At 49.0% G+C, this 15070-nt stretch overlaps 1 protein-coding gene and 1 long non-coding RNA gene across 5 annotated transcripts; both read right to left on the minus strand.

Moving 5' to 3' along the window:
* Positions 1-306: 306 nt before the first annotated feature.
* Positions 307-2678, minus strand: LOC118216365. The gene is made up of 2 exons (XR_004763003.1): positions 2512-2678; positions 307-872 (listed from the first exon to the last, which is right to left on the minus strand). It is a non-coding gene; the product is annotated as an uncharacterized LOC118216365 (long non-coding RNA).
* Positions 2679-4385: 1707 nt separating this feature from the next.
* Positions 4386-14793, minus strand: LOC118216043 (COP9 signalosome complex subunit 1). Of its 4 annotated transcripts, none has more exons than XM_035397048.1 (15): positions 14673-14749; positions 12779-12979; positions 11893-11985; positions 11399-11580; positions 10400-10564; positions 9658-9793; positions 9233-9310; positions 8391-8451; positions 8109-8194; positions 7128-7222; positions 6650-6755; positions 6067-6147; positions 5598-5801; positions 4709-4843; positions 4386-4499 (listed from the first exon to the last, which is right to left on the minus strand). In XM_035397048.1, the coding sequence occupies exons 1-15, from the start codon at positions 14703-14705 to the stop codon at positions 4425-4427; spliced, it is 1731 nt and encodes a 576-aa protein (XP_035252939.1). In that variant the 5' UTR covers positions 14706-14749; the 3' UTR covers positions 4386-4424. The 4 variants fall into 4 exon arrangements, with proteins under 4 accessions (XP_035252939.1, XP_035252941.1, XP_035252943.1 ...); XM_035397050.1 differs by having other exon boundaries at positions 5664-5801; positions 14673-14745; XM_035397052.1 differs by lacking the exon at positions 12779-12979 and having other exon boundaries at positions 5664-5801; positions 14673-14793.
* Positions 14794-15070: the final 277 nt, after the last annotated feature.

Raw genomic sequence — 15070 nt, forward strand, 5'->3', positions numbered from 1 at the left:
AATAATAATAATAATAATAAAACAAAACAATAACAACAACAACAACAATAATAATAATAATAATAAAACAACAACAAAACAACAACAACAATAATAATAATAATAATAATAATAATAATAATAATAAAAAGCAGGAAATTACTAGTTTAATTCTGATTTCTTTATATTTTTGTATAATAGTTTGCTTGGTCACTTATTATGTCTCTGTGGAGTAGGTGAGTCGAAGCTGATTGGTGGTCAGTGCAAGTTTTCCAACATAAATGGGCACAACTCTGCAGATAGGATGGAGAATAATGTCAGCCAATGCAACAGTTCATCACTACCCCATTTATTCTCATGGCTTGGCCACACGTATTCACTACCCATCATGTCTGTATTAGCAAATTATCTGCCGAGTTGGGGACACGCAGCACTGTAAACATCTTTTCCTGACAAAATGCTGCAAAACCTTTAGAGCGATGTTCAGCTGGCCAACGAGTGAATTAGCACAGGGAGCGGTGGGACTTGGATGTTAAACCGGCCCCTTTCTCTCAAACTTTTAAGAGTATGCTGCCCTACGCTGGCTGCCAGTCTGGCATGTAGGTTCAAATGGTAGACTGCTTTGTGTTCACACGGCTGTTGGATGGTTGTTAAAAGAAAACTTAGTCAACCTCCAGGACACGGAACAGCATTCCCTGAATACGCTCCCGGTGTTAAATTATCCGTGCGGAGTAGGACAGTCTGGGAACGTCGTGTGAAAGCCACAACATACTGCACACTCTCGCCTCGGGGTTTGTGGGTAGTTTTCTTGTTTCACATGCCCCGCCGTCCTTTTCCGTCAGCGTTCGATTTTACGTTTGCGGGATTTTCAGGGTACCCGAACGGCCGCCAGTCTGTGGAAACAGAAGTGATCAGGATTATGACTCAAGATCATTTCTGAAAAAGGGAAACGTGAAAAATTGTGTAATGACTAACATTAAATAAATATAGGGGGGGGAAAAAAAGCTTGGCTATATTTACCGTGGATTAAGTCCCCATAATTAAGTACTGGATACATTACGGGACCGCACTACTATACTTCGTAATAACCAGCCCATTTTCTCCACTTGTATATGCCACCCAGTGAAGCCGTCCACCTGCAGTGGGGTGGGCGGCAGGTGGGGGGTGTGGAGGAGCATTTTCGGGGTGCCTGTGTGTAACCCCTAACACAGTGCCTGTGTCTAACACAGTGCCTGAGTGTAACCCCTAACACAGTGCCTGTGTGTAACCCCTAACACAGTGCCTGAGTGTAACCCCTAACACAGTGCCTGAGTGTAACCCCTAACACAGTGCCTGTGTGTAACCCCTAACACAGTGCCTGAGTGTAACCCCTAACACAGTGCCTGAGTGTAACCCCTAACACAGTGCCTGAGTGTGACCCCTAACACAGTGCCAGTTCATAAGCAGTATTCTCAGCTGCTCTTTTTGTTTGAGCTTCTATGAGTCGGCTCTTTGGGGAGGGATGAATAAGACTCAGATTCACACCAGATTCAGAAAAGGATCCTTTCAGGGAATAATTTACTGCTCAGTGAAAAAGAGACAGCCTCTCTTCCCCAGTGTCATCCCTTCTTTTTCTCTTCCTTTCTCCCGCCTTTCACTCGCACGTTAAGCCTCCATAACAGCACGTAGCGCACCGTCTCCCAGGGAAACGCCCTTTGACCCCGCCGGTGAAAGACATCCCAACACTGGGAAGGTTTCCTTTTCGTACCAAAAAATTAAGTTTTAGTGATTTGTGAGAGAGTAGCATTTTTTGCTAACCTCACCCAATAGAGCACTGCCAAAAAAACATCAGTGTGAATTGACAACACACATGTATCAGGTTAGACTGGAGGGCAACTTAATGCTCCACAGGCTTCCTTTGGAAAATAACCAATTGTGTGCATATGCTGAAATTAATTTCACTGAAGATCTGGGATTCTGGGAGTAAGTCACCACATTTCTGACATTCTTTTCCACAGTGGTGAGAGGATCATTTTTTTAAAAAAAGAGAGAAAATAATTTTTTAAAAAAGGACAAGGGGTAGAATTCTAGCCTTGCAATACAGTCCCCCATTTAAACGGACGTGCCTGTGCGGATGTGTATGGCTGTCCTTGCGTGAAAGAGAGGCCCATCGTCCCACCGCCCCACGGATGGGGGTATGCCACACTTAGCAAAGTGTGAATTGTTAACATGACAGTGGAGTTTACAAGATCATAACAAAGGGTAGATTAGCATGAATAAATTAACACATTTGGGTTTATCAATTCTCCATTAAAACCACTTTATGCCGTCTCTGTGACATCGTCTAAGCAGTCCCGTGTTTTCTTACATGCTGAATAAATGCAATTATAGAAGTGCTGAATGTGCTATAAAGAGTGCTGCTGAAAAGATGTGCTCAGAGGTATATGGAAAGCCTCTGATGCCTGTATGTTTGCTCATAAATACACCAAACATGAGAGCTGCAGACCCAGATCTAATAAAAGAGAAAGGTTGGCCGTTGGGAAGTCTCCTTACCTCTCTGGGCCCAGAGCAGACAGAGCGTGAGAGCTGGGGGGTTTTGAGCTCTTGTGGCCTGTAGGGGGCGCTGTACGCAGTGCTGGAGCCCCCCAGCTCTGCTCCTCCCTCACACTCCAGGTGCTCTGCTCTGCAGCACGGTGCGTGTGGAGGACAGGCCTGGCTGTAACAGCCCCCCACCACCGCCCCCCCCGGAGCAATGTTACGGGCAGTCTCTCAGTCAGAGAACTTCACTTACCCAGCTGGCACTCAGACGAAACGCCAGGCTCCACGTCACTGGCTGGCAAACACAGCACAGGGAACTTCAGAAGTACGTCAACACAGGGCTGAAAAGCGTTTTACCATGGTACACTAGCAATGATCACTCATAACGATGTATAAACACCCGCTACACTAGGAATAATCACTCATAATGAAGTATAAACACCCACTACACTAGGAATGATCACTCATAATGATGTATAAACACCTGCTACACTAGGAATAATCACTCATAATGAAGTATAAACACCCGCTACATTAGCAATAATCACTCATAATGATGTATAAACACCCGCTACAATAGGAATAATCACTCATAATGAAGTATAAACACCCGCTACACTAGCAATAATCACTCATAATGAAGTATAAACACCAGCTAGACTAGGAATAATCCACTCATAATGAAGTATAAACACGCGCTACACTAGGAATAATCACTCATAATGATGTATAAACACCCACTACACTAGGAATAATCACTCAATGATGTATAAACACCCGCTACACTAGGAATAATCACTCATAATGAAGTATAAACACCCGCTACACTAGGAATAATCACTCATAATGATGTATAAACACCCGCTACACTAGGAATAATCACTCATAACGAAGTATAAACACCCGCTACAATAGGAATAATCACTCATAATGAAGTACACCCACAACCTAACCCAAGGGCTTAGTAAAGTGCTTTGTCAGTTTGACTGCAAATGGAAGCTGATTCTGCGCGAGCCCTAAAGCACATTCATACCCACGTTGTGGAGCAAATCTGCAAAGCCATCATGTGTGCCACATCCACTTCCCTCAGGCAAGTTCAACCAAACTGTGAATCCTAGCTACAGATGCCCTGTCCTGGAATTAGATTTTACACAGAAATTAATTCCCATGAACAAACTGATGTTGCCACATCATTGCAGCAATGACAGAAACACCAATGTGTGCAGAATACATCCTCCTAAAACACCGTTTCCCAGAAGGCTTTTCCGGCGCAAGTCTTACTTGTGCATGAGACACAGGAAAGGACAGGAAGCCTAAGAGACAGACGTTTTATTTGGAAGGCTTCGTTAAATATGCCCTTATACAAACAGCTGGGACACGGGGACGAGAGAACTCCGCAGGCTTTCCGCTGAAAGCGCAACCTTGAGATGGAGCAGAAAATAAAAAATCCTGTCGATTCCATAACTTTTTACGCGTGTGTTTATTTTAAAACCAAAAAAAAGAAGAAAAACAAAGTGTCCTGTTGAGGTGAGTTCTGAGACCTTTCCTCGTGGGGCCGTTCGTTCGCTGTTTTCCTCCAGGAGACGCAGAGACAGCGCGTCCTCTTCCCCAGCCGCTCGGGCACGGACAGCTCAAGTGCTGTATTGCATTTTCTTTTTTTTAAACTTTCTTTTTCCATTTCAGAAATATTTGAGAGGCTTTCCTTTGTCCTTGACACACAGAACAGGCATCTTCCCTCTTAAATACAGTCTTTATGTTGGTAATTTGATCTGTTCATGGGGGAGGGTGGATGGTTGGGAGTGGGGTCGGAGGTCGGGGTGGGGGGGGGTCCGAGCGAGTTCCGACAGCCCCAGACAGGCTTGCCTTCCGCTCTCCGCTGGGGGGGGGGGGGGGGGTGAATGTGCGTGTGGGTGGGGGGCGGTGGGCGCTCACATGTTGGTGCTCATTCGCGTTTGGCTGTTGGCGGGAGTGAGCTCCCCCTGGCTGCCTTCTCTCGGTGGGGACTGGAACGGGGGGGGGGGGGAGCGGGGGAAAAAAAAGCAAAGTCAGAATTACATCTATTCAGGTCCATCTTGGCCACTATGGATTTCACGTATAGTCAGTTCACTGACTGGGGGGGGGGGGCGAGTGGGGGTGAGGGGTTGTGTGGGGGGGGAGCGAGAGGGGTTAGGGGGGGGGGGGGGGGGGGGGGTGAGGGGGTGTGGGGCGTTACCTTGACATGCACCTGGTTCCGCAGCACCGCGGCCCTCAGGATCATGGCCTTGGCTCGTCTCTGAAACTCTTTCCCCATCTGCAGCGACTTCTCAAACGTGGTGCTCCTCTGATCCACATCTCTGGCGTACAGGATCTGGGGGGGGGGGGGGCATACGTCAGGAGACAGCAGCACTCCAGCACTGAAAAGGGGGCGGGGGCTGGAAAAATCAACCAGATTTTGGTTCCTCCCCAATTTAGAGTCACCAAGCTTGTCTCTCGAGCCACTGCTGTGGCCTACATTAAATTATAGCACCACACACACACACAGGCAGGCACGCTCACACACACACACACACACACGCAGGCGCGCTCACACACACACACACACACACACGCAGGCGCGCTCACACACACACACACACACACGCAGGCAGGCACGCTCACACACACACACACGCAGGCGCGCTCTCACACACACACACGCAGGCGCGCTCACACACACACACACACAAACGCAGGCGCGCTCTCACACACGCTCACACACACACACGCAGGCGCGCTCACACACACACACACACACACACACGCAGGCAGGCGCGCTCACACACACACACACACACACTCAGGCGTGCTCACACACACACACACACACACACACGGGCGCGCTCACACACACACACACACTCAGGCGTGCTCACACACACACACATGGACAGGCGCGCTCACACACACACACACACACAATTTAAATTTAATTTTAGGGACTAGGAGAAGATGTGTTTTTGAGCAAGAGCAGGAGGGAGGGTGATGGAGGAGGAGCAGTAGGAGGTGCTGAGCCCTGCCTTGCTGTGGGAGAGAGCAGGAGGGGAGGTGATGGAGGAGGAGTAGGAGGAGGTGCTGAGCCCTGCCTTGCTGTGGGAGAGAGCAGGAGGGGAGGTGATGGAGGAGCAGTAGGAGGCGGCGCTGGGCCCTGCCTTGCTGTGGGAGTCGATCCGTGCATTGATCAGCCCCTCCAGGATCAGCTGCGTCAGCTCGTCCTCCAGCGCCGCCACCGTGGTGTTGAACGCCGCCGCCATCTTGTTCATGTCGGCCGATACGTACGGGCTGAAGTACTGTGGGCGGAGCCAGGCAGAGACAGCAGGCCTTAGGACTGTGATTAGAGTGCTCTTAACTGAACATTCTGACGCTGATGTCACAATCACTGCTGGTGACTGACAGCAGGAGAGTTCTAGAACACTGACTTCAGGAAAAAAAAAAAAACAATAAAAAAAAAAAAACCCTGCTCTTCAGAGGGTTAAAGACAGCAGGATAATCTCACACTCAGCTGCGTGCAACTCGCTCACCTGAATTAGGGGCTCAGCTGAATTAGGGGCTCACCTGAATTAGGGCTCTGTTCCTGATTTGCGTGTACAGTGTTCGGACGTGAGGTGCCAGGTACATGTCGAGGAGGAGGTTATCCTGAGAGGGAAAGAGGGGGCAGTGAATCCACATATAAACACAAGCGGACACATACAAAAATACAGCCAAAGGGAATAACTCATTTACACAACAAATCAACCTACTCGTTCTCAGTCAAATTATCTATAAACTGTATAAACACATCTTAACAGTTAACCAATCCAATTAATCTACACTAATCAATAATGTCTATAAATAAGTATATAATTAATATCTGATCGCATTAATTCATTAACAAATTAATCTACAGATTAATCATGAAATCTAGTAATCAAATTGCTAATATTAATGTACTAATAACAAAAAATCTACTTATCTTACATTTAATCTAAAAGGTATCAGCCAGTTAATCCACTGATCAATCTACTTATGAACCTTAAATTAGCCAATCAACTTCATCAGTACAATTAGCAGGTTGACCCATTTATGAAATTAATAAATGAGAACAGACTGTGGCAGTGTCCTTTAACACTAACAGAAAAATGAGCCCAGTTCATCTCACCTTCATGTCATCCAGCATCTTCAGACAGGACGCGTATTTAGACTCGTAAAACTTGAAGATAATGTCCCGCACCTGAGGCTCCAGCTCCAAAAATAACTTAAAGGAGCTGAGAGGGGGAGAAAAGAGAGAGACGGCATTACTCAATCACCTCCATCACCTCCCTCACCTCCATCACCTCCATCACCTCCCTCACCTCCATCACCTCAATCACCTCCATCACCTCCATCACCTCCCTCACCTCAATCACCTCCATCACCTCCCTCACCTCCATCACCTCCATCACCTCAATCACCTCAATCCAAAGTGCATCCCTCACCAACAACACCAACGGCTCCTTCATCACCGGTGTTACCCACTCATGCCCACTCATGCCCACTCCTGCACCTTCCTCACCGGTGTTACCCGCTCATGCCCACCCCCGCTCCCGCTCCTGCCTGCGCGTATCAGTGCCAGTGCGTTTGCCGGTCGCCGGGCTCACCTGCTGGAAATGACGTTTCGCTGCAGCTCCTGTCTGTCGAAGGTGGCGAGCGCGCACATCCCCCCGTACACCGCCACGTTGCTCGGGGAGAGAAGCTGGGGACGCAACGACAGAGCAGCGTCAGGAAAACGCCGCCTCGTTCTGGGGTAAGCCCCGCCCCAAACGGCCCCAGGGCAGCATACGGGGGCCCTGTGGCTCCATACGGGGGCCCTGTGGCTCCATACAAGGGCCCTGGGGCTCCATACAAGGGCCCTGTGGCTCCATACAAGGGCCCTGTGGCTCCATACAAGGGCCCTGTAGCTCCATACAAGGGCCCTGTAGCTCCATACGGGGGCCCTAGGGCAGCGTGCGGGGGCCCTGGGGCAGCGTGCGGGGGCCCTGGGGCAGTGTGCGGGGGCCCTGGGGCAGCGTGCGGGGGCCCTGGGGCAGTGTGCGGGGGCCCTGGGGCAGTGTGCGGGGGCCCTGGGGCAGCGTGTGGGGGCCCTGGGGCAGTGTGCGGGGGCCCTGGGGCAGCGTGCGGGGGCCCTGGGGCAGTGTGCGGGGGCCCTGGGGCAGCGTGCGGGGGCCCTAGAGCAGAGTGCGGGGGCCCTGGGGCAGCGTGCGGGGGCCCTAGAGCAGAGTGCGGGGGCCCTGGGGCAGCGTGCGGGGGCCCTGGGGCAGCGTGCGGGGGCCCTAGGGCAGTGTGCGGGGGCCCTGGGGCAGCGTGCGGGGGCCCTGGGGCAGTGTGCGGGGGCCCTGGGGCAGCGTGCGGGGGCCCTGGGGCAGAGTGCGGGGGCCCTGGGGCAGTGTGCGGGGGCCCTGGGGCAGCGTGCGGGGGCCCTGGGGCAGTGTGCGGGGGCCCTAGAGCAGAGTGCGGGGGCCCTGGGGCAGCGTGCGGGGGCCCTGGGGCAGCGTGCGGGGGCCCTGGGGCAGTGTGCGGGGGCCCTGGGGCAGTGTGCGGGGGCCCTAGGGCAGCGTGCGGGGGCCTGCTGTAGTGCTCACCTCAGGGAAGTCGCAGTGGTCGAAGGAGGCGAGCAGGAAGCACTTTGCGGCCTGTTTGTACTTTCGAGAGGCGAGTTCTGCCAGACCTGGACACAGAGAGAGGGGACAGCGTTAGGGATGTGGCGAGGGAGGAACTCCTTTTAAACCTCATGTTTCTCCTCCACAAAAAAAAGTACAAAGGAAGAGAAAGAGTAATGGGAGAGAGAAAGAGAGGGAGCAAGCAGAGCAACAGCCTGATCCGAAACACTCTTTAGAAAAACGAGTGGAATCAACGTTACTGACCTGCAGCACATTTTAGTTTGGTGAGGACTGCTTGGTTTTGACTGTCTCGTTCCCCTCTTTGCTACAGTGAGAAAGAGAACAAAGCTAAACACAGAAATGCATATTCCTCCAAGCAGAGTGACTCTTTCTCCATCACAGTGTAAATATTTCTCTTCAGCACAGTGTAAATATTTCTCTTAAGCACAGTGTAAATATTTCTCTTAAGCACTGTGTAAATATTTCTCTTAAGCACAGTGTAAATATTTCTCTTACGCACAGTGTAAATATTTCTCTTCAGCACAGTGTAAATATTTCTCTTAAGCACAGTGTAAATATTTCTCTTCAGCACAGTGTAAATATTTCTCTTAAGCACAGTGTAAATATTTCTCTTAAGCACAGTGTAAATATTTCTCTTACGCACAGTGTAAATATTTCTCTTCAGCACAGTGTAAATATTTCTCTTAAGCACAGTGTAAATATTTCTCTTCAGCACAGGGTAAATATTTCTCTTAAGCAGTGTAAATATTTCTCTTCAGCACAGTGTAAATATTTCTCTTCAGCACAGTGTAAATATTTCTCTTAAGCACAGTGTAAATATTTCTCTTCAGCACAGTGTAAATATTTCTCTTAAGCAGTGTAAATATTTCTCTTCAGCACAGTGTAAATATTTCTCTTCAGCACAGTGTAAATATTTCTCTTTAGCACAGTGTAAATATTTCTCTTAAGCACTGTGTAAATATGTCTCTTCAGCACAGTGTAAATATATCTCTTCAGTATAGTGTAAATGTATTTAGCCTCTGCAAACACTTCTAAACTCCCCTCTTCAGCCGGGGACATAGGGGTCCTCCGGGAGCCACACCTACCTCTGCGATCTCTGGAGTGGACTCTGCCTTGCTGACGTAGCTCAGTACGTGCGACCAGTTCTGGAGGTAAACGCTAACCTTCAGAACAAAAGCAAAATGTTAAAGCGCTCCCTCTAATAACGGAAAAATCCACACCTCACACCTCACACAGTAAAACCAGCAGAGCAGTTTACTCAATTTTCACATTCTGGCCAAACATTGGCCTCCGTCAAAACCCAGAAAGCGAACATCCCCTTTAAATGAAGTATTCTGTTTAAACGCGGTCCTGCACTACGCATGGGACAGCAGTTCAGCTGCAGCGGGGGCGAGGCTCAGACTGAGCGGCGCGGGGGGGCGTACCTTGATTACATTAAGACACATGTTGATGACATGGCGGGCGTACCTTGATTACATTAAGACACATGTTGATGACATGGCGGGCGTACCTTGATCACATTAAGACACATGTTGATGACATGCTTGGCGCTGGTGCAGTAGTCTCGGGCTCTGGAATAACACTTGAGGGCGTTGCTGAGGTCACCACAGTCTAGATAATGGTCTCCTAGGTCATCGTGGCCCCGCCTGGGACAGGAAGGAGAAATACGCTTCTGGCGTCAGGGAAGGTTCCGGAATGAGAAAACCCCCTTTTGGCATTAGAGGCCGTTTTTTTAACGTGCCTTCAAAGATCATTTTCTGAATTTTGAAAATGAACGCTTTTAATATCAGAGAATATTTTCATTATGGCCGTTTCAGTGCTTGATAATCCCGCCAAAACACAGCACCCCAGTTAATCCAGAAGACTGCATGCTTCACAACATGTAGTACAGTATATGTAAGAATAATAAATACCATTTATTAAACATTTAAATTTAAATATTTTGGATAAAAGCGTCTGCCAAATAAATGTCATGTAACGTAAGGTAGTGCAATACAAAAGCGGAAATCAAGCACCCGGAATATTCACTCTGCAATATCCAAGCATTTTCATGACCTTCAACCCGACCCCATGGGACCCTATCCAGAGCATGCCACTCTGAGAAAGTTATTCTGAAAGGAGAGTTCTCACACAAGCATGGAACGTATGGAGACACTGCCTCCACACGCCTCGCCCTCCCCCCCCCCCCCCCCCCCCCACCTCCCATACGACCCAGCATAACCCCTCACCCCACAGTAGGCTGGGTCACACACCTGATACTCTCTTTTATGGAGTTGCCCTTGTAGTTCTTCAGGTCAGTGTCCAGTTTCTCCAGCTTCAGCAGGGCTTTTTTTCGGGTGGACTCCGCCCACGCTGTGTCCAGGGCGGGGGGCTCCGCCCCACCCTCAGGGACGGCGTCCGGCACCCCCTGGACTTCCCTGGATGGATGGACGGACAAACGGACGTACGGGCAGATGCATAAACACACTGGGCCAGCACTTACATACCAAAGCACACATCCCCCCAGATGAACAGTAATGTATCCACACCAACACCTGTACGCATGCACACACACACCTGTATGCATGCACACGCACACGCACACCTGTATGCATGCACACGCACATGCACACCTGTATGCATGCACACGCACACACACACCTGTATGCATGCACACGCACATGCACACGCACACCTGTATGCATGCACACACACGCACACCTGTATGCATGCACACGCACATGCACACGCACACCTGTATGCATGCACACGCACATGCACACCTGTATGCATGCACACGCACACCTGTATGCATGCACACGCACATGCACACCTGTATGCATGCACACACACACGCACACCTGTATGCATGCACACGCACACCTGTATGCATGCACACACACACGCACACCTGTATGCATGCACACACACGCACACCTGTATGCATGCACACGCACACCTGTATGCATGCACACACACGCACACCTGTATGCATGCACACGCACACCTGTATGCATGTACACGCACACCTGTATGCATGTACACACACACCTGTATGCATGCACACGCACACCTGTATGCATGTACACACACACCTGTATGCATGCACATGCTCACAGACACAGACACACTCTCTGACTCTCATGTCACACAACCCAAGCATACAGCGTATCAGGCTGTTATTCCCACATAAATACAGGCACATAAACGGTGGGCCCGGTGACAAGGCCACGCGGAGGAGCGCAGTGGGGTGCCAGGAGGGGGCGCTGTACCTGGTGGCTTCAGTGAGTTTGCGGTGGATCTCTTCGTAGACGTCGACGTTGAAGGTTCTTTGGACGAAGGACAGCGCCATCTTGAGGGCCTCTACTCTGAGCGGGGGACAGTGGTCTGCGATAAACTGCAGCCGCTCCATTCTCATCAGACCGCTGTAGCTGGACGCGTACTGCTCCAGATCCTGGGGAAGAGAGCACCTCAGAATGACCAGCCAGCACCCGGTTTTCTTATTTATTATTCATTTACCTTCATTTAACCAGGTGAGGCCCAAGAAAGACCAGGATAGCATGCAGGGGGTTTCAGACACAACAATACAACTCACATCAAGACAACAGTCGAGCTGAACGTGCCACACAACACAACAAGTGCAAGGGGAGAAACACAATCAAACTCTCAATTAAAACAGAGAGAATAAATATATATCCTCATTAAAACAACTGGAAACACAAGCAGACGGAGTGAATCCACCCAGACCCAGAGCGGGGGTTCGTACCAGCGTGGGGTTTTCCACCAGGTAGTTGACATCGGGGGCATTCTGCTGGTCTTCCTGAGGGTCTGCGTCTATCTGCATGGGCTCCGCAGCCCCCTGCCGAAAAACACACAGGAAAGGGGTTCGGTCGGACCCGGGACGGGGTTCGGTCGGCCCTGGGAATGGGCTGAGCGCTCCAGATCAGGGCTGTCAAACTCAACCCCAAGGGGGCCGAAAGGCCTGCGGGTTTTTTTCGGTTTCTTTTTGTTCGACTGCCTGTTATGGCCTTGAGAACAAGTCGTGCAGATTTAACTAATCAATGACTTTACTGAAACACTTGTGCCGAGAAAACCAGCAGACACTGTGGCCCAAGCAGGTTTAACTCCAGTCCTGGGGGGCCGCAGCGTCTGCAGGTTTAACTCCAGGATTGGAGTTTGACACCTGTGCTCCAGATGATCTGAAACATCAGTGAGTGTGGACAGTGTGTGCACAACTCTGACTCTGAATACAAGCAAACACCAAAAGAAACAAGTCCAGTGTCTTTGATGGAAGATCCACCACCAGGAACAGTAAGATGATGCAAATTCCTTATGGTAGTCACAAATAATGCGAGTTCACTTTAAAATGATTTAATTGCATGACGATTTTTAAAAAAGTTGTCACCAGTACAGAAAACCGCAGGTGAGGTTGTGCATTTTGTTAAGGACACAACATCAGCGATTGATCTGGGCTTTCAATCAGCAACAATCCATGCAAAAGCTGGGCTTTTGAAGCACGCGTTGAGTCTGCCTGTGCAAAAACAAACCACCGACTTACTCGAAGTTATTCCACTGATATTTCCACACACTGAAGCTTGGAGGATGAATTCTTACGGAAACGGTTTTACAGGCCTTGTCATTGGGGGCGTTACCTGCAGGATCAGAAAGCTTGCAGACACACTGAGGGGGGGGGCGCTCTCCTGACTGACAAAGGGGAGGGAGTCCGCCCCGCAGCTGTGGGAGGAGAGGGAACGATCTGTCCCTGTGGAGGAGGCTGAGCTGGATCCAGAGCTGTCACTCACCCTGTCCTGACCCTGCTCTGTCCCGCCCCCATGCCCTGACCCTAATATCTCCTGCAGGAAGGACATCAGGGACAAGTCTCCATCCGCACTCGATATTACAAAGCACCAAGACAAACCACAACACACACGCAACAACAGGGCTATCGTATGCAGGTCCGGGAGGGCCAAAGTGCCTGCAGCTATTTGTGGTTTCACTTCATTTCAGCAACAAATTAATGCCTTAAGGGTGAAATGTGTGGCCCATTTAGGCAACCAACAACTTTAATGTACAGCTGCTACTGAAACACACCAAAAACCAGCAGACAATAGGGCCCTCCGGGACCAGGTTCTGACACCTTTGTTCTACATATTCCTGGCACAGTTGGAACAAAAGTTCAGTTACTAGAACTCAATAGAGCAACAACTTCAACAGGGAAGAAACCGGGTGGAATGAAGAACACATGGCCTCCCTGGTAATCGCAGCCCGTGGTTTTACCTAGCTAGCATACCTAGCTACCAGGGATCAGTCAGGGCATTTACAGTGATTACGCTCACAGGCAACTACTCCAAATGAAGGAACTGCAACAGTTTAGTAACCTGGAAATGGTGCTTCGCTATCAGACTGCTGATTTGAATTGCAGTTCTCTAGTGCTTTAGTGTTGATGTGTCCGTAATTAACCAATCGTTGTTATTTCTGCACGCGCGTCACCGAAAGTCCCAACATTTCATTGTCCATGACCATTTAGCTATATTGAATGAAATGTTTAGGGATTGTACAGCAGTAGCTAACCAGCTAATACACAATCTTCAGAGAGCACGAAGACATGGAAGTGTAGCAACGCACTGCGGTAAACAATCACATCCGCTTGCTAACGTAGCCCATCTACCCACCCCGTCTCGCACTGGACAGTCGACCGGCCAGGTAGCTAGTTCACGTTAGCTTAGTTACATTTTTCAGAGTAAGATTACCTAGCTAACTGTAAATGTGATGAACCAAACAATTATACGTTTTTGTCTCCGGTTAGGTAGCTACTAGGTAAATAGCCAGCATGCCATTAGCATGCTGTCTAGCTATATAAGGCTTGCTAACTGTACAGCTCATTTCATCAGACATAAAGTTAGGTTTCAAGTTGGCTAGCTGTAGCGGTACTGATGAATACTTGTATGCCGTTAGCTAAATCAATTATCAAGGGCGCTCGCAATGTACTTACCATTAATTAGCAAGCCACATAATTGTCAGGTCATTAATCCAAGCAAGCAAAGTCAACACATATTTTTAAATAAAAAATGGACAGTGTAACAGTAGAGCAGTATATAAAAAATGCAAAGTTTAGCAAGCCGTTTAGCTTAATAGCTACGTTACCAGCTAACAGGCTACATGGTTAAATTTCTATAACTGTACTGTCCATCACACTGCCCTCTACGGACATCGTTACGGACATGTAAATGAAATACACTTCCACGTACTTTAGACGTAAACGCCAGAAATGAGCGCAGGATAATAAAATGCCGCCACAGTGGTGGAACCCGCGCAAGCCGAACTTGGAACAAGTGGCAAAGACTTACCTAGCCAGCAAGCTAATGCTAACGTTAGCAAACTAGCAGTCTGAGGCCCTAGTTTAGCTGGCCATTAAGCTAAATGCTTTTAATTAGCTGCAAACCTGGGGGTTCCGTTGCCACAAGACTGACAGCATAATACGGTTTTTCACGTGTAATCTCATTAATACGCGCCTTAAAAGGATACTTTTTAAAATAACTGGTTTACCTGAAAGTTAAAGACCTGCACGGGTAGAGGCATCTCCTCCTCCTTCTCTGCAGTACACAGAGCTCAGAAACACATCCGGGGCATGGGGTGCACGTGACGCACGTCTTTGCAACGGAATGACGTCATTGCAGAGTTCTGCTGCAAGCGTGCATTCTAGGCAGTGCAAAATATATATGATGCTGTGACTGAATAACATGCAAAAAATGAACGGACGCAACCCAGCGCCCTATTAAGTTACATTATACTGGGTTTACATAGACACAATGTGACTTATTTAGTAAATTACACTATTTAAAAACAATGTGATTATTTTCCAAGTATTCGTGCTCACCCACTCTTGTAATATGAATCAGAATGTTTTTCCATGTTTTCCCAACACTATTAGACACTAGAGTGTA

This window comes from Anguilla anguilla, chromosome 17, assembly GCF_013347855.1.
Source record: "Anguilla anguilla isolate fAngAng1 chromosome 17, fAngAng1.pri, whole genome shotgun sequence".
NCBI classification, from domain to species: Eukaryota; Metazoa; Chordata; class Actinopteri; order Anguilliformes; family Anguillidae; genus Anguilla; species Anguilla anguilla.

Coding starts and splice junctions, on each gene's coding strand:
- LOC118216043 (XM_035397048.1), bottom strand. CDS start 14,705: ATGCCTCTACCCGTGCAGGTCTTTAACTTTCAG. Junction 11,986..12,778: donor CAAGCTTTCTGATCCTGCAG/GTAACGCCCCCA, acceptor GTTTTTCGGCAG/GGGGCTGCGGAGCCCATGCA. Junction 6,148..6,649: donor AGATGCTGGATGACATGAAG/GTGAGATGAACT, acceptor TTTCCCTCTCAG/GATAACCTCCTCCTCGACAT.